This window comes from Telmatherina bonti (assembly GCF_933228915.1).
Source record: "Telmatherina bonti genome assembly, chromosome: 11".
In the NCBI taxonomy this organism is placed as follows: domain Eukaryota; kingdom Metazoa; phylum Chordata; class Actinopteri; order Atheriniformes; family Telmatherinidae; genus Telmatherina; species Telmatherina bonti.
In genome coordinates, this window is record NC_136629.1 from 16,515,592 (window position 1) to 16,529,908 (window position 14,317).

General features: G+C 39.4%; 1 protein-coding gene across 2 annotated transcripts in view; it reads left to right on the forward strand.

Annotated features, from left to right (window-relative positions):
* The first annotated feature begins 332 nt into the window (after positions 1–332).
* The window catches only part of inpp5a (inositol polyphosphate-5-phosphatase A), a 171,225-nt gene continuing 157,240 nt past the window's right edge, over positions 333–14,317 (forward strand). For both annotated transcript variants that reach the window (XM_079249303.1, XM_079249304.1), the window contains exon 1: positions 333–789. In XM_079249303.1, coding sequence (XP_079105429.1) covers positions 712–789 — 78 coding nt within the window. In that variant the 5' untranslated portion in view covers positions 333–711. The remainder of the gene's footprint in view (positions 790–14,317) is intronic.

Sequence of the window (14,317 nt, forward strand, 5' to 3'; positions counted from 1 at the left end):
CCTAGCGGATGTAGGGGGAACTGCAGTTTTATGCACTTCCACATAGGCTTCACTTTTAACCGCCGGAGGCTCCGTCCATCTTTCATATACGGTCTATGTACAGCACAAAGAAAAAACAGATGATCAGTACTTTCAATATCGCCACCTGGGGAAGACGCAGCTGTCGCGTTAATGGTGCGCTGGCCCTTTAAGACAGCCGCGCGTTTCCATTGGCGCGGTGACGTCAGAGCAGCGAGGGCTCCAGCCTATCCTCTGTCAACGGTGAAGGCTACGGTCCTGGAAAAGCGTCCTGCTTTAGGAGGGAGACTTTTACACAGCTCAAAAGGTAGGGAAACACTCGTCGCTGATATGAGCCTGGCACCCACCGTGGATTAAAAAAAAACCCCGGAAACTTTGTGATGGCTCTGAAGGTGAAAAAGTAGCGCGCGCGCGAGAAAGAGAGAAAGAGAGAGAGAGAGAGAGAAAAGAAGCAGCCAAGCCGCAAACCCGCCGCCACCACATTCAACTGCAAAGCAACTCCTTGTAGATGCACGGCCACTGCTGAAAAATATGCTCCAGCCGAGCCGCCTCAACCCCGGCTTCAGTCGCAGATTCGCAGTGTTTTAACCACTTTCCCGAGACGTCCGCCGGCCTCTCCCCTTTTCTTTCCACGCGCCTCTGAACCTACAAAGTCCGCTGCACAAGTCGCCGCCTCACCTGAGACAGAGAATCATGGCAGGGAGGCTGACAACATCGCAGGGCGCAAGAATACTGCTGGTGACAGCCAACGTTGGATCCCTGTTCGAGGATGTGAGTCTCTCCATTGACAAACGCACTCTGTCGCTGCTGTCTCCTCACACTAACCTTGCATTTTGGGCATGTTCTCCTTCCACATGCTGCCAGCTCTGTCTCCACGTTCATGCTGAACAAATGACGTCTCAGTTGGTCACGACGCGAGCGTCTCAAGTCGCGTACGGCGGCTCGTATAAACACACGGGCCTCTGACAACCATAAAGACACATGTTGTTGATGCTTCTGCTTTGGTTAATGTCCTCATCCAGCCTGCAACCCGGAGCACCAGCTGATGCAGATCATCTTCCAGGAGGTGTCTCCTTCTTGATGTCCAGTTGCATGTCTGCATCACATGGTTGCTGGAGATGCCTGCCAACTCTTGCTGTAGCTTTTGTGCATCACAAATTTGCCCTAAATTAAGTTTTAGATGTTCTGTGTAGTCGTATAAAGTCAGGTCAGAGCACCAGGAAGAAAAGGTCCAGGAACTGACAGGTCAACAAGCAAAAATTACATTTTCCATTTAGATAATGCCACATACTTTCTGTGGAAAGGGAACTGAAGTATACTCTACTAAATGGGCGTGTCTGGTCTTAGGAGTGTCCAGGGAGTTGCAATGACATCTTGGGTTATTATTATGTATTTACCCTTCTGGAATTGGATGCTACTGAATTAAAGTTTCAGTAAAAGTGAAATGCTTCAACTTCAGCCACTCTGTGTTAAATTCAGTGTTGTGTCAATAGGACCCACCCCCATTCACCCCCTCCTTTCCCCCATGTGAAGGGTTGATCCCAAGCATGAGGGAAGAGCTAGCCAGCTTCCTCACTGGAGTAAGCCTATAAATAGCCTGTCTCTCAGAAGCCCCATGCTTTGGGTGTCTCCTGTGTGGGAGTGGGTGTATATTTTTCCCCTTTACACTAAACTTTTAATGAACCAGGCTCAAAAGCACATTGGAACATTTATCATGCTATGAGTGGGCGTACTGCTTATACATAAAGAAGTAAAAAATCTCCAGATGTGTTGGTACCCCTTGTGATGCATATGTGGGCTGATTGAGGTCTCACTGAGCTGCTTTCTAATGCTGCTTCCATTGTTAGATCTATTCTGTGTTTTGTGTGCGCAGCACAGGCTGACCTTGATCCTCTCAAGACATGATGAAAATATGTGTCATGCCTTAAAACAGCAACATATCTGCACTTTGACCTTTGTTTCCTTTAGGAATAATGACTAAAGTTTGTACCTCCTCTCAGAGGTTCAGCATGCAGTCATGCTGTGTTTGAACAAGATGTGTCACTTTACAAACCTGCAGTTTGAAATATACACTGATATTTCTCAGAGTTGACCAGAAGCGTTGGAGAGAACCAGATGATTGTGGATGGATGTTATTGATTGGTCCATAAGGTCAGCAGAAGGGAAGCCTTGAGTCCTGCTGGAATGACGTAGATGAGGTTTGTTCTGTTGTATAAACAGGTGGAAACTTCTTATTTTGCCAAAGGACTGTAGTTGTACTGCTTTGGATTTCATGCGAGTTTCCAAATCAGTGTGTAAATTTGAGCCCTTTTTGCCATCGGATACCCCCAGGGAGACATATCTGAAGTTTTTATGACAAAGTTTCAAAGCTATTTTAAAATTTATTTGATAAAACTATGATTGAATTTAAAATCAGGTCTTTAAATGTCCAGAAGGCAAAGGTTTTATATTCTGTCTTGAATGAATTTTTATTTTATGTTTTAAAATGCAGGTTAATTTCTTTTTATCTGTCAATGATTACATCATTCCTTTTCTTTTTAATTTTCTGTTGTTGGCTGTACTAATCAGCTGTTTCGCTGTGGTCATGTTGCCTTCATTTGTTACCTGAATCATTGACAGTAAATAGAAATAATATGATACTTGACAATACTATGAATGGGGATTTCAAGCAAAGTTATGATTAAAAAATAACGGGGAATTATTTAAATTAAAATGTCAACATACATATCATGATAACAGTTGTGTAAAGGATTTGATTTTTACTGTTAAATAAGTATTCACAAATTCAAGGATCATTACCCCTCTTCTTACATTACCCAAAAAAAACCCCAAACAAAAAAAAACACAGAAAATTGTAAATTGTAATGAAAACAGTTTGCATCCCAGCAGAATGATGCCCTACCAGTCTTTATGTCCTTCATTTAAGCCATTATTCAAGCTTTTGCCGTTGCATTTAAACGTACTGAACTGGGACACATCTGGACTTTGCACTAATCTGACCTGGCATGTTGTTTGGCCCATTTTAATTTAGTCAAACTCCAGTTTTCAGTAGTTGCTTGAACTCCATTTAAGGCCAATGACAGTCGCCCTCAAGCCAGCAGCCGCTTCCTATTGTTGACTCCGTGAGCTGCACAGTTAATCTGATTATAAGATCAAATTGGTTTGTCCTGTGTTTAAAACTGCCTCCAACATTACCTTTAACTGCTGTTTTAGTGTCACATGCTCCTATGTGTCTTTGGGACGTGAAATTCTTTCTCTATTCACCGTTTGGTCCTTCATCTTCACAGTGAGTTAAGATAGGGCTTGTTAGTTTGGGCCAATATTTAGAGTGTTTGCCACCTGCAGCTCAAATGCCTGTTTAACATTTTATTTATTTTTTAAAATGTGTTTTTTTTTTTTATATTCAGCACTAATATGCGTTTAATAAATACTTAATAAAGAAAGCAAGAGGTATATCTACACACAAGAGAAACCAAAGAATATATATAACATACAACTTTATGCACATGTAGGAGAAAATTGGAACCTGTTGCAGTGGATGCAATAAAAAACAAAATAATCTCATAAAAACCTTTTAAACAATCATTCAAATAATAGTAATAATTATTCTTATTTATATTTTATGTGAATATTAATAAGTAAAATATATAAAATTAAACAAAGAGCTTTTTCTGTTCCTTTTCTCTTTTCTCCATCTTTTCCCTCATTCTTTTCCCCCACTGTTTTCTATTTGTACTTTATTGATCCAGTATACTTTAACATCATCAAAGTTGACCCAGAAACGCTGACCTGCCATTAACTATGGTTGTATTTATTGATTATTGATATTTTACTACTTGCTTTTTGCCAGTTTTGTCAAAATAACACAAGTGTACAGTGTGTATATCATTTTTACACAAGGAATATGACATATTCTTATGTTTTTTTCCTTTAAGGCATTCCTTTAATGTTTTTAAAGGAATGCCGTTTAAAAAAAAAAGTATTTCTTGTTCAAAATAATTAGATTACAATCTTATCTCAAATTAATTGGACACCGTGCTCAAGTACTTGCATTAGATGAGGAAAATATTAACAGCAAACATCACAGGCACTAAAACTAGCATAATCAGAATCATGCCATCTGATTGGCTGCCCTAATCATGTGACACAGAAGATATAGTGGGATATACCAGGGCTGGGTTTTGCATGAAATTTTATTTCCTAAATCCCTCAGAAATTAGAGAATTTTTATTTTTTGTATGAGCTCAGTTGAGCTCGATAGTTAAAGTAATGATTCTGATGTTTTGATTGGCAGATATGAAAAATATTGACTCCAAAGCATCGTCACACCCGTCCCATCCAAATGGGATTCTTTGGTGGTACATGGGCGTCACCAACTAACTGCACCATGACACAAAAGGCAACGTTTTTGTTTTGAAATGAGACGGATGTTTAGCTCATGAAGCATGAAGCTGATGATTACAGTTACATGATGTTACGTCCTAATGAAGGGCGTAGATTTTAACAACTTAAGTAGTATTTAAAAGCTACTATCTGGAATTCAGGTGTGTCTTCACTGGAATAAAAGTTCCAGAGAATGTCGTAAACACAACTTGTTTGTTTCACTATTAGTTACATGTAAAGAGCATCACCTGCACAGAAAGAGGACGGTCTAATTACTGCATTAAAAAAAATAAAATCTTCAGGTCCATTCACTTGTATTTCTTTTTATTGACTGTGGGGCTCTGAGCTTGTCCAAAACGAGGATGACCAACAGCTTGCCTCCCATGTAAACACAGACCGAGCTCTGAAGCTGCTGCTGCGCTGCTAAATGCTGCTTGTGCTTTGCCTTCTGTGCATTCATGGCGTTGGCTTGTTTACTTTTGTACAGCAGGAGCAAAACACACTTTTCCCTCAGTGGCTCAAAGCAGCCGCATTGTAGGTGTGATTTGAGTGTCATTATCCACCGTATGATCCCCTGTGGTTACTGTATCAGGGCTATTGGCAGCTATCGAGAGATCATATCATGACTTTTGGAGATCTTCCATTGGGAAGGGCAGCTGGATGAAGCCAGATGAACAGAAGTTTTAGCAGAGAATTTGAAGCTGATGTTGCCAGCCTGTGAGGGAGGACTCCTGTTTATTTGTGTCATCATAATGATGGTGAACACATCCTCCTTAAATGTCCTCACTGCAGTGAATGCTTGTTCTTTTCATTTCAGTTCAAACACTGCTTTTGACACGTGCAGCCAAGATGACCATATGGTGATGTAACGTATTACTATGAATAGTTCCCCATGTGGGTTCGGGGTTTCAACATGTTTGTTGTTGTTCGTCGTCTTTCTGTTGCGTTCCTACCTCTCCTGTCCAGCTCGTTAGCTCAGACTGGCACAGACTCCACCGAGCGCAGACATTTTCATGTAACACAGTCCTGATCAAAATCTTAAGACCAGTCGAAAAATGGCTAGAATTACCTTTTGCATATTTGGATCTCAATGAGATTTTAAGCAGAGCTACAATATGCAAAAGCAAGAAGGGGGAATGTGACAAAAAAGCTGTTTTTGTCACATTGTTTTCACACATACTGTTTTTGCTTTTTGTATATATGCAAGAGAGATGGTCACAATGTCTCCCCTCACCAAGGTTACGACACACCTGCTATTTTTCTTTGTAACGTAGCATTTGTGTGGATTGAAAGTATTTGAATAGTAATTTTACTTTAGCTTATCTAAATAAACGACTGTGGCCAGTGTATATCCTGGAGCGTTTAGTCACATGATGGATGGCGTTAATGAATAATGTAATTAGTCCTTCATGGTGTGGATATTTAGCTGTTTTGATGTCCTGTGAACTTGTGATCACAGAACTTATGCAGTGTTGCATTTATGCATTTATTCTTCATGAGTGTGTTTTATTTATTGCCCAGCTCAGGGCTTTTTACAGAGCAGCTCCACAGTAGAAGACCGTGACTAAGTAGTTCATGTGATAGCTTGATTGTAGCGTTTCTTCCTCTGCCAAAGCCCGCTCCAGTGTGTTGCTGCAGGAGTGGAAAAGTTTATGAAAGAAAGATCAGATGATGCTATTTTGGTTTGCTCCCTGCTCTGCCCCCCTCTGGCTTGTCATAACACCGAATTAGGATTTCAAAAGGGGTAAATATGTTGGGGAAAAAATGAAAATACTAGCAGCAAATAACAGACACTGAACACCCTTAAAAAATCTGATGCTCTGCAACTGGAAACGTAAATCTCACAATTGGTAAAAATCAGTTTTTTATGTATTAAGAGTTATATTATTAAAAAATAATGACCTACTCAGTCAATATTGAGATAATATCTTTTAACCACAGTAACTCGCCAATAAGTCATATTGTTGGAAGCCTTGTTTATTTCCATTTTAAATGAAGCTACATCTGTAAGGAATATACATTTGTGGGATGAACGACAGAGTTGCGCTCATGAAAAACTCAAATCTTCTCTATATTTTTGGATTGCAGACCAAGCGGCTGCTACCTGCGGTTAAAAGTGAAGCCTATGCGGAAATGACAAAAATTACAGTTCCCCCCCTCGTCTACAAGGGGCTCCAAAACGAAGCCATAGACCCCAATGTTAAAAAGACCAACTTCACAGCAGAAATAAACATGTTTATAGCCTGGTACAAAAATTCATTTAAGGTTTAAAAGGTCAGGTTTACGTTCAGGACAACTTTGAGGGGGGGGGATTTTTTTCAACTCCTGCATTTAGAAGTGATTTAATCTTGATATTTGGCATAATTAGGGGCATTCCTTTTTGATTGACAGATACCTGATATCCCGTTGCAATAGGGCAGAGTGTAGAAGAACCGCAACTTTTAGTGGGTTAACAGCATGATTTAGCTTTAGCCCACCTACCTCTGTTAGCTGGTTAGCTCCTCCCGGGTTAGCTCGGTTAGCTCTTACAAACAGGTTGGAGTTCGAAAGACGTTAGTCGCCCACCCCAACGCGAACAGCTCTACTCTTCTTTGCCCATTTTTGTATTTTCCAGGAGAGCACATGCGTTACACAGATGCAGAGAGATGTTTAGATGGGATACTATCAGTTCTATTCTATTCTATTCTATTCTATTATAGTCTATTATAGTGTAGTCTATTCTACAGTCATTTGGCAGACACATTCATCAAAAGCAACTTACGTGTAATAAGTTATCAGTTGACCTTAGCAAATAACCAAACATATCTTGAGGAAGCCGTAGTACCCGGAGAGAACCCACGCATACACGGGGAGGACATGCGAACTTGAACCATCTGTGAGGCCACAGTGCTAACCTCCTTGCCAAAGCGCTGCCTGTAACTCAAAAGTCTCGGATGATAGAACTCTATCATGAGTTCATCAGTAGTGACCTCCTGAATTTAGAGGTGGAGGGGAAGAAATGACCTGCCTGCAGTCCTGACCTCAATCTTGCTCCACTTGTGGGATCATTCTGGGCTGCCGTTATGCCAGACTTACCACCGCAACCACACTGGCTGACTTGTGACAAATTCTGGTAGAGGAATGGGATGCCTTTCCTTAACAGTGTGTAATCAAGCTGGTGACCAGCATGAGGACGATGTACGAGGCTGTGGTGGTTGTGTGTGGCTCTTCCACATGCTACTGAGGTCCCTGTTTGTTAAATAAAGATATTGTTAAATTGCTGATATATGTTGTTTCTTCGGCTCTTGATCAAATCTAATAAGACACCAAACAAAAGTCTGTTGCAGAAGAAGCTGCTTGGTGTGGGCAGAGAGGATTTGGTAATATTTCCATGGGTGCAACACACACACTCATAATTATATTTAAGGGTGTGTCTTGTCATAACACATTTAGATCAGACGTTTGTATGATTACAAGCTAAATATTTTAAGAGCTAGATAAGCTAGCTGAAAGAGCCTTGTCATTCATCAAGCTGAACTTGTAGATTTAGCAACATCTCATCTATTTAAATTCACTTTTCATCCACAACAGGTTGAGGTCAGTCCTTTAGTATAAAAAAAAAAAAGGTAAATATTCTGATTTTTTTTTTTTTTTTTCTCTGATTCGCATGACGCGTCTCATAGCGGCTCTGTGTCCACTAAGGTGAACACACACACATATAGTCATGTGTGTGCGCCTACAGCTGTTCCCACTTCCATCAGTGGGCAGAGTGCGTGTCAGAAACATGCCAACCAGACATGTCAATCAAACAATATGTTTTGATGAATAGATGAATATGGTGACACTTTGCTCCAGCGAGGACTCTGGTGCTAAACTGTTAGTAACACTAGTGCATCGCCGTCACGGGACCAACTGCTGTAAAAGCTGAATCCACGTTGTGGGAGTTTCTGAGTCAAATTACTGCTTATAATAAATCCAATATTCTTTATAGGTTTTACCAACGTCAAAACGTTATCTGAGAGCTGAGCTTTTAATAATATTTAGAGCAACTCCACAGAATGAAGCAGCTTCATCAGGACTTTTAAAAAGTTTAACTTGGTTTCTCTGTTTTCAGAAAAGCACGTACATGTGTCAGTTTTGGGTTGTTACAGTTATCTTATTACTCATAGATAACTGGTTCTGATCGTCACCTAAACAGACTTAGTGTTGTGTAAAACCTTATCTGAACATTTTAAATTTAGAAAAATGGTGTTGCAAAAGTAACAGTCAATCAATATAAAATCGGATTAGTTTTAATTAAGTCGATTTGAAATAGGCTGTTACCATGCCTTAAAGGTGAAAGCATTGTGTCTTTTTAGTTGACAGACTTTATTAAATGCTTTACAACTCCTCCGTGATGCATAATGGTGTCAGAGATGCGGATGCGATTGCTGTGTGAGTGATTGATACAAAAAAATCTGCTTTGCATACTTTGTTGAGAGTAAACTAGTTTGCATTGAAACCTCAGTTGTCAAGTGAAAAGATGGTAAGTTTGGTGTGAAGAGTTGAGGCCGCTGTTATAAAACATAAGCTACATTGTTACGCTGTACTCTGAGATACTCCTATGATGGAGTAAGAGTACAGTGGCCGGTTGTCCTCTTTATTAGCTACTTTGTAGTTTGGTTATGTTTTTATTTCTAAAAGTCATCTGAATTAATTTTGGGAAACACAAGATCCAGAAACAAACCAAAATCAAATTCCTCAGGCTAGTGCTTTTGGGAATTGTGGCCAAAGAGCCGATCCAGTGAAAGACCAAAGTATGGGAAGCTAATGTAGCTTGTTAGCTGAAGGTTTTTGCCCGTATTTTTCTGAGAATAAATTTCTTCATAAAAGAAGTTTTCAAGCAGTTCACTTTGGTTTATCTTCTGTCGATACTAACCTTTAAATGTGTTGCAATGACGGATGTTTCTGGATTTTTATTTTAGTTTCCTACCACATTAATATAATTGTCTTTCATTACATTCATTATAATCTATTTTCTCAATGATGCAATGCTGCTAAAACCAATAACAGCATTGAGGTTGTCTAATTTGCCACCACTGATTGGTTCTACATGATGATGCAGATGATGATGCGCTCTGACGCAAGTTGCTTCCAGTTGCTGTGTCTGAGCTAATGGTTTGCTTGCTCGTATTTCCAAAAATGGGACATTACTGAGGTCACGCAGTGGATGAAGATGTAATTCATCACTAATCCTTATCCAAATTAGGAAGTCTCATAGTTCTTTTAGCTGGAGCAACCGTATGATATACTTCAACTTGAAGAAAAGAAGCTCCTGTTAAAGCAGGACGTTCAGTGCTGACATCTGACACATGGTGGTGGATTACTGAAGGCAGGAGACTGCATGCTTGTACATTCAATTTGTTTGTGTGTGTGCCTCATGAGGTGGGTTGTCTTAGCTCTGTCTCCCCACTGTCTTGTCACCTGACTTCCATTAAAGGTTCCAGGCCCAAACCTACAGAGTCGTCTTCATCAGGAAAAATGAACAGTTCCTTACTGAGCTTGATGGGAAGGTTTATAGTGGAGCTCTCCAAAGACTAGCAACACACGCACAAGTGAATCCACATGCAGGAATACACATCAAATCTCAGTAATGTATGACACGAGACAGGGAATTTACAGTGCTGCAACACAGCCAGTTTTTTTTCCCCCAGAGTTCACTGACCCCGCTCAGGAGGATTTGATAATGTGTTTGAGAGGAACGGGACAATGAACAGCCAGGCTCCATTGGACCCAGATAAGGAACTGGGATAAGGGTGGGAGTGTCAACACAGAACAGGGGAAGTTTGGGCTCACTCCAAGAGCCATAATTATCCTTGTTGGGAAAGCCAGAGAGGGGGAAAAAAGCCCTCCCACCCCCACCCATTGCACTGATGAGGCCAAGAACTCATTCATAAGATTCCTGGATGAGCAGTAGTTGGGGGTTAAGTCCCATGAAAGCCCTCGTGCTGGCTTACTGAGGAAAAACTTGAATATTAAGAGCCATAAATAGTTTATAAGATGTGTGATTTGACCACACTGTTTTAATCAAGGCATTAACCTCTGACAACCACACAAGTGTCCAAAGTTTCCACTCGTACAGTATCTTTTTTAGAACGGGAGTAAAAGAGAATTAGAAGCGTTTCACATATATAAGACTTAACTAGGTTACCTTTAACTAGTTTATGACATTAGGAGGCAAAACCAGGTTGCCTAAGTAAGTGGGTCTGAGCAAACTGTTCACAGTAAATATGACAGAGAAAATGGCATTTTAAAGTTTCACATCTATATTTTTAAATTTATTGAAAATATTTTTCGAGTAAGTTTTAAAAATGTTTTTCTTGAAGGTGTTTCGCCTTGATTAATAAATGCAGAATTCATGGCTCTTTTATTTTTATATCAATAGAGGTGTTTTGCAGTGATAACAAAACAAACAAAAAAGATTATTGAGAATGGGTACGGTTACATGATGTTTCTTTATCAGGAATTAAGAGTTCTGAATTAAATAATTTGGAATTAGCGTATTCTCCTATGAGTTTACATGAAAATAATAATTCCGAACGATGGTTTACTTGAAACACATCCTCACTTAATTCCTCTTTAGAGCGGCGGGTTGGAAAGGGTTCTGATTGGACAGAGGGTGCACATGACGTATGACGTATACTGGAAATAAACAACGTTTGCTCCATGAGTCTTGTCTTTTCAGTTGTAACTTGTAGTTATTATGTAGTTTTTACCAGTTTCGCTATTTTTTATTATAAAGTACCATCTTAATACGAGCATACCACTTCACTTTTTGCAGCAACTGAGAAGGAGAAGAAAGATAGACCACCGAACACGCGAAGTAAAACAATGGGCGTCATTGGGACAGGACAAGGTAACGAACATATGCAGAGCAACCGGAATAAACTTAGAGCAGAAATAAGGTTTCTATGACAGTAGAATTAAATAGATCGGAATTAAAATGCTAATAAACTAGCCACTTACATCGGAATTAAGTTTTATTCCGAATAGAAATTGGCATTTAGGAATTAAGTGTGTAAATGGTCATTTTTCATCAGTTTAAGGCGGAATTAACTTTTATTCGGAATTAAACAGGAATTAAAACTCCATGTAAAAGCACGGAATAAATACCTAATGAATGTCAAAATATTGTGATCAAAATGAATATTAATTACAGCCAAAGTTGATATGCAGGAAGCAACAAGGGATTGTCTAAATGACGGTCCCTCGTGGGACAACCAAACAACCTCCAGGTCTCGACTTGCCTGGCCGCCAACCTGTTACAGCCTCAGGCTGTGTTTTCCAGAAGATTTCCCTAATCTGTAGATTTAAAAAAACAAAACAAAACACTTTCTACTAAAACTTCATTTCTCAGCCACTGTGAATAGAAACAGGTTAAAACAGCTGAAACTGAACTTGCTGTCTTTTTTAAACTGATTGACCTCCCTGATTAATATGAAAAGATTGGAAAAAAATAAATAGATTTAAACAGTTGTATAGTGAGATTGGTTTACCTTCATCTTCTATTTCAGTTTTGTTCACTTATATTGTAAATGTCGTCTGTATAGAAACTTTAGGTTTGGCCTGGTTTGAAATGACCCGTTGTTCCCTCTTCAGCTCCATTCAGGTGCTGGTTTAAGGCTGGTGCTTGAGCCAGTTCAAAGTTGGTTTTGGCCAAGACCTGGTCTGGTTTTCCAGACAGAGAGCTACAAGAAGACATGAAGGCAGCTTGGTGCTCCTGTCCACATTGAGGCAGCCATTTATTTTACCTTTTGGTGGACTTCTCTTTCCCAGCAACTAATATATGACAAACTACTTAGTTTTATAATATTTTAACTGAGAAGCCAATTCTGGTGGTTAAAAGTGAAGACAATGTGGAGATACCAGAAAGAAATTCTAGACTGGTTGAAATGGGATGTTGGGGTTTTGTGTTTTCTTTAACACGTTTTAAAAACTAGCATACATTTTGACGTCCTCAGCATTGCTGTGTCTCGCTGCTGCATTAATTTTAGACATATGATTACAATGAACTCTTTCATATTAAATGACAAAATCCTCACATTTACCAGCATAAAGAGTGCCATATTTTATAATTATGCTTTGATGTGTTCACATAATGTAAAATAAACTAAGATATTTTTTTAATGAATTAAAAAAAGCTGTTTTTATGCTTTTAGCAAGATGCCATGTAGATGACGATTTTGTGTACGTTTATATTTAGTAAGTAAGCGTACTCTGGCCTTGTTTATTAAAGGAATTTGGCTGACTTTAATCTTGTAAACCTAAGACATTTGTTGCAAAAAACTTTGTGTAGCAACAGCAGACCTTCTCCAAACCTTTGTTTTTATCTACGACCCACGTCCACTTGACTTGCGTAGTTTTCCTCAGCGTGTTTGTTGTAGTCACACACTCGCACCGGCACATGCTCATGCTTCGCTCTGTCCTGCTGGGTTTTATCTGGGTGGTTGGAGGGGAGACACACGAACTGAGTGATTACAGAAGCACTCATACCTCCTTTATCACTACAGACAACTTACCGAAGCAGCCTGCTCGTGCTGTAGCGAGAGCTGGGTGCTCTGTGTTCTCTGTTTTGCTTTCTACCGGCCGCCGCAGAAGTAAATTCAACAAAAGTTGTATGAAATTATATGTTGGTCCTGGATGTTATAGATTGGATATTTAGAAAGGGTAGTATAGCCATTTCCATGGAGTAGTTTTTATTAAGTCAAACTGTACTCCAGTTTTACTTGTTCCTGGAATGACACTGTATTTAACTGGAACGTATTCAATTAAATCTGTGTTTGGAAATTCATTTCGCTGTGATAAATGCAAATTGATTTCTTGGCTTGGCCTACCGTTTACATTTGATTGATGTAAAATCCAAGGATATAAACTGTGTGTTGCACTATTCATATTGGCATCTAGAGTCACTGTTTTGTGGTAATGACATTTAAATGTGCTGCATTATAATCTGTGTGATAATAATAAAATGTCATGCAACAAACAAGTGGTTGCTGGTTGTACCAAACCAGTGAAGCTGTTGGTTTGTTGGGTGAAGTTGGTCTGGTACCATCTCTAAAAGTTTGAAAGTAATTTATGGTTTTAGGGTATGAATCATCAACATTACAAAGTTAGCAGATGATGCAGCAACAAAAAATGTTGCACTAACAAGGATTCAGTGAAAAAGTTGCTTCACAACAGGTTCTTCAAAACCTATTTTGGAGTTAAAGTGGAAATGAAACAGTCAAGCAAACTAACTTTATTTACTAGACTCAGTCATCATCTCATCAATAATAATATTCAAAACGTGAAAATATTAACATGTACAAGAAAACCATAGTTTAGTTTTATCTTTTGTAGCAAGAGCGCCGCCATCTTGCAGTACCGTAAACGGTGACATCACAGGGTTGGTTGGTTTCGTGGTCCTGATGAGAGTCTCATTGTGCGGATCAAATTAAGAGGCAACAGAGTGAACAATGGAAACTTGTGCACCAAAAGAGAAGAGGAGGCAGAAGGGGGGGCACTACTGCATTGCTCCCGGGTGCAAAAAAGAGTTTTACGGAGTTCGGGCTAAGGGCAAAACAGTTAATTTTCACAAACTTCCACTAAAAAGAAGAACTGTGCTTCTGCGCTGGTTGGCAGCACTGAAGAGGAAAAACCCTCCGATTGGCCCCGAGTCTTGTTTGAATTTGTTCAACAAGCTACTATAAATTTAACTTAAAGGGTTTTTTAATCTTTAAACTTTATTTAACTAATTACAAAAGTACAGTTTTTATACACTAAAAATGTTTTGACAGCAGGAAACAGCGTCACACATAAGACGAGCTCCTAATGTTATTGTTGGCTAACGCTAAGGAGCAAAATAAATCTAGACGTTTTATTAGCTAATTGAAAAATAGAAATATTGTTTGCATCTTTT